Raw genomic sequence first — 1,849 nt, forward strand, 5'->3', positions numbered from 1 at the left:
GCTCCTCCCAGATTTTCTCCTCAGGGACGCATTTGCCCTCCATTGCGATCATGCCCAGGACGATTATCAGGAGGCCCGTCTTGGGTATGATCTGATTATTATCAACCACCAGGCCATCATAGGAGTCCCAGGCAGGTGACAAGGGTGTAGGTGTTGCTGGTGGGTTCCACTTCCTTCACATCAATACCAAAGACCAGCTGCAAGGACTCGGAGGCTTTGCCGAAGATCACAGGAAAGTAGTGCTTGTAATTTTTGATGACACTCTCCAGCATTTCTGCCTTTGTGACTGGCTCCTTGACTCAATACTTGAGAAGCAGAAAATGAATCAAGTCAGTCACCTTCTTACTGAGTGCTGCTCAGAACACGGACTCCAGGTCAGGAAAGGTACTTGGCCCCTCCTCTTCTTGGTTGCTGGAGCCCTTAATGGATTACCTCCATAGAGTGAAATCAATGGCAGTGGGGAAGGCAGAGGCTCTCTGAGGACTCTGGAGAGGACCTGGTGACCCAGCAGCAGGCACCTCCCCAGGGTGCCTGGGACCAGAGGAGAGGAGGAGAACGCAGCCTCCTGCTCTTCAGTAGCGGCAGCCTGCGCACTCACCAGGCCCAGGGCCTCTTCTTGGACCTCAAGGCCTTCCTCAGGCTTGCAGTGCTGACTCTTCTGTTCAAGAGACATGATGACTCTGGTCAGGGCAGGAGTGTGGGCAGGAGCTGGGCAATGGATACCCACTGGCCTGGAGAGAGAGGGAGCATGTGAGAGCCTCAGCTGAGAACTGAACCTTGGAGACTCTAACAAAGGTTTACTTACAGATCTTCTCCTTTGGTGCTTCTCTAGGGCCTCCTGGGGATCCTCTGGGACCTCCTGGAGATCCTCTGGAGCCTCCTGGTGATCCTGGTCAGCCTTTCCCCTGAGAACCTGAAGGAAAAAGTGAGAGGACATCTCAGGGTACACAAGCAAGCAGAGGCTGATTCTGCAGGACTGACGGTAGAGAGGGTGAGGCCCATGGGTTCTGGGGCGGTGGGAACCATTAGTGTGCATTCAGGGCAAACATTCATTGCTGGCACTAGACATCTGCATCTCCTCTGCTCTGTGACCGGAGGGCCCTGCCTCAGACCAAGGCCTCAGTGTCTGTTTCCCGAAGCTCCTGGAAGAGGAATGCATGGGCCCTCAGGGTGCAGACTGCAAGCACAGCCTCAGGACCCCAGTGCTAACAGGAGGGCAAGCTGGAATCTGTGAGGTCTCCACCCTCTTGTGGTGGATGGTCCCCTCTGTGCTCATGCAGGGCCCTTACCCTTCTCCTGGCAAGGCCTGGATCCAACCCTTTTGCTGGCCTGAGAAACTCAGATTAAGAGCTCACATCCCTGATAGGGAACAGGACATAAGGAGACTCACATCTGGCCACACCGTGCCAGGTCCTCCTGGGAAGGACAGCAAGAGATGCTGAAATCCATTGGAATCCACACCAGAACTACTGACAGATCCTGGGACCACTCTGTCTATCGGCCAGATGGTGGCCCCTGTGTTGACCTGAGTCACCCTCTGAGAACAAGTTCCTCACCTCCCTGAGATCTGAAAACAGGAATGAGATGGAGTCACATCCTGTCACCCCCACATGGGGTGTTCAGGTATGTTCTGGGGTAAGTGTTCCTACGGCCTCCTGTGGGTTACTCTTCATCCTGATGGGGCCTGCCATTCTTCAACCTGAAACTCCCTGAGATGAGCAGATAGCTCCCCTTTACTGCAAGACCCCATCTCCCTGAGGGCTCCTCAACTTCTTTCCTGTGGCACAAATGAGGTTAGCACATAGGGCCATCCCTGATCTGGTCCCCTCTGAGCAAAAATCAGGAGATA

At 54.4% G+C, this 1,849-nt stretch overlaps 1 protein-coding gene across 1 annotated transcript; it reads right to left on the minus strand.

Annotated features, from left to right (window-relative positions):
• Positions 1-299: 299 nt before the first annotated feature.
• Positions 300-673, minus strand: LOC104663159 (melanoma-associated antigen 5). The gene is given in 2 exon segments (XM_030934326.1): positions 300-526; positions 529-673. Coding segments are annotated over 2 exon segments (372 nt in total).
• Between the last annotated feature and the right edge of the window lie 1,176 nt (positions 674-1,849).

This window comes from Rhinopithecus roxellana, chromosome 7, assembly GCF_007565055.1.
Source record: "Rhinopithecus roxellana isolate Shanxi Qingling chromosome 7, ASM756505v1, whole genome shotgun sequence".
NCBI lineage: Eukaryota > Metazoa > Chordata > Mammalia > Primates > Cercopithecidae > Rhinopithecus > Rhinopithecus roxellana.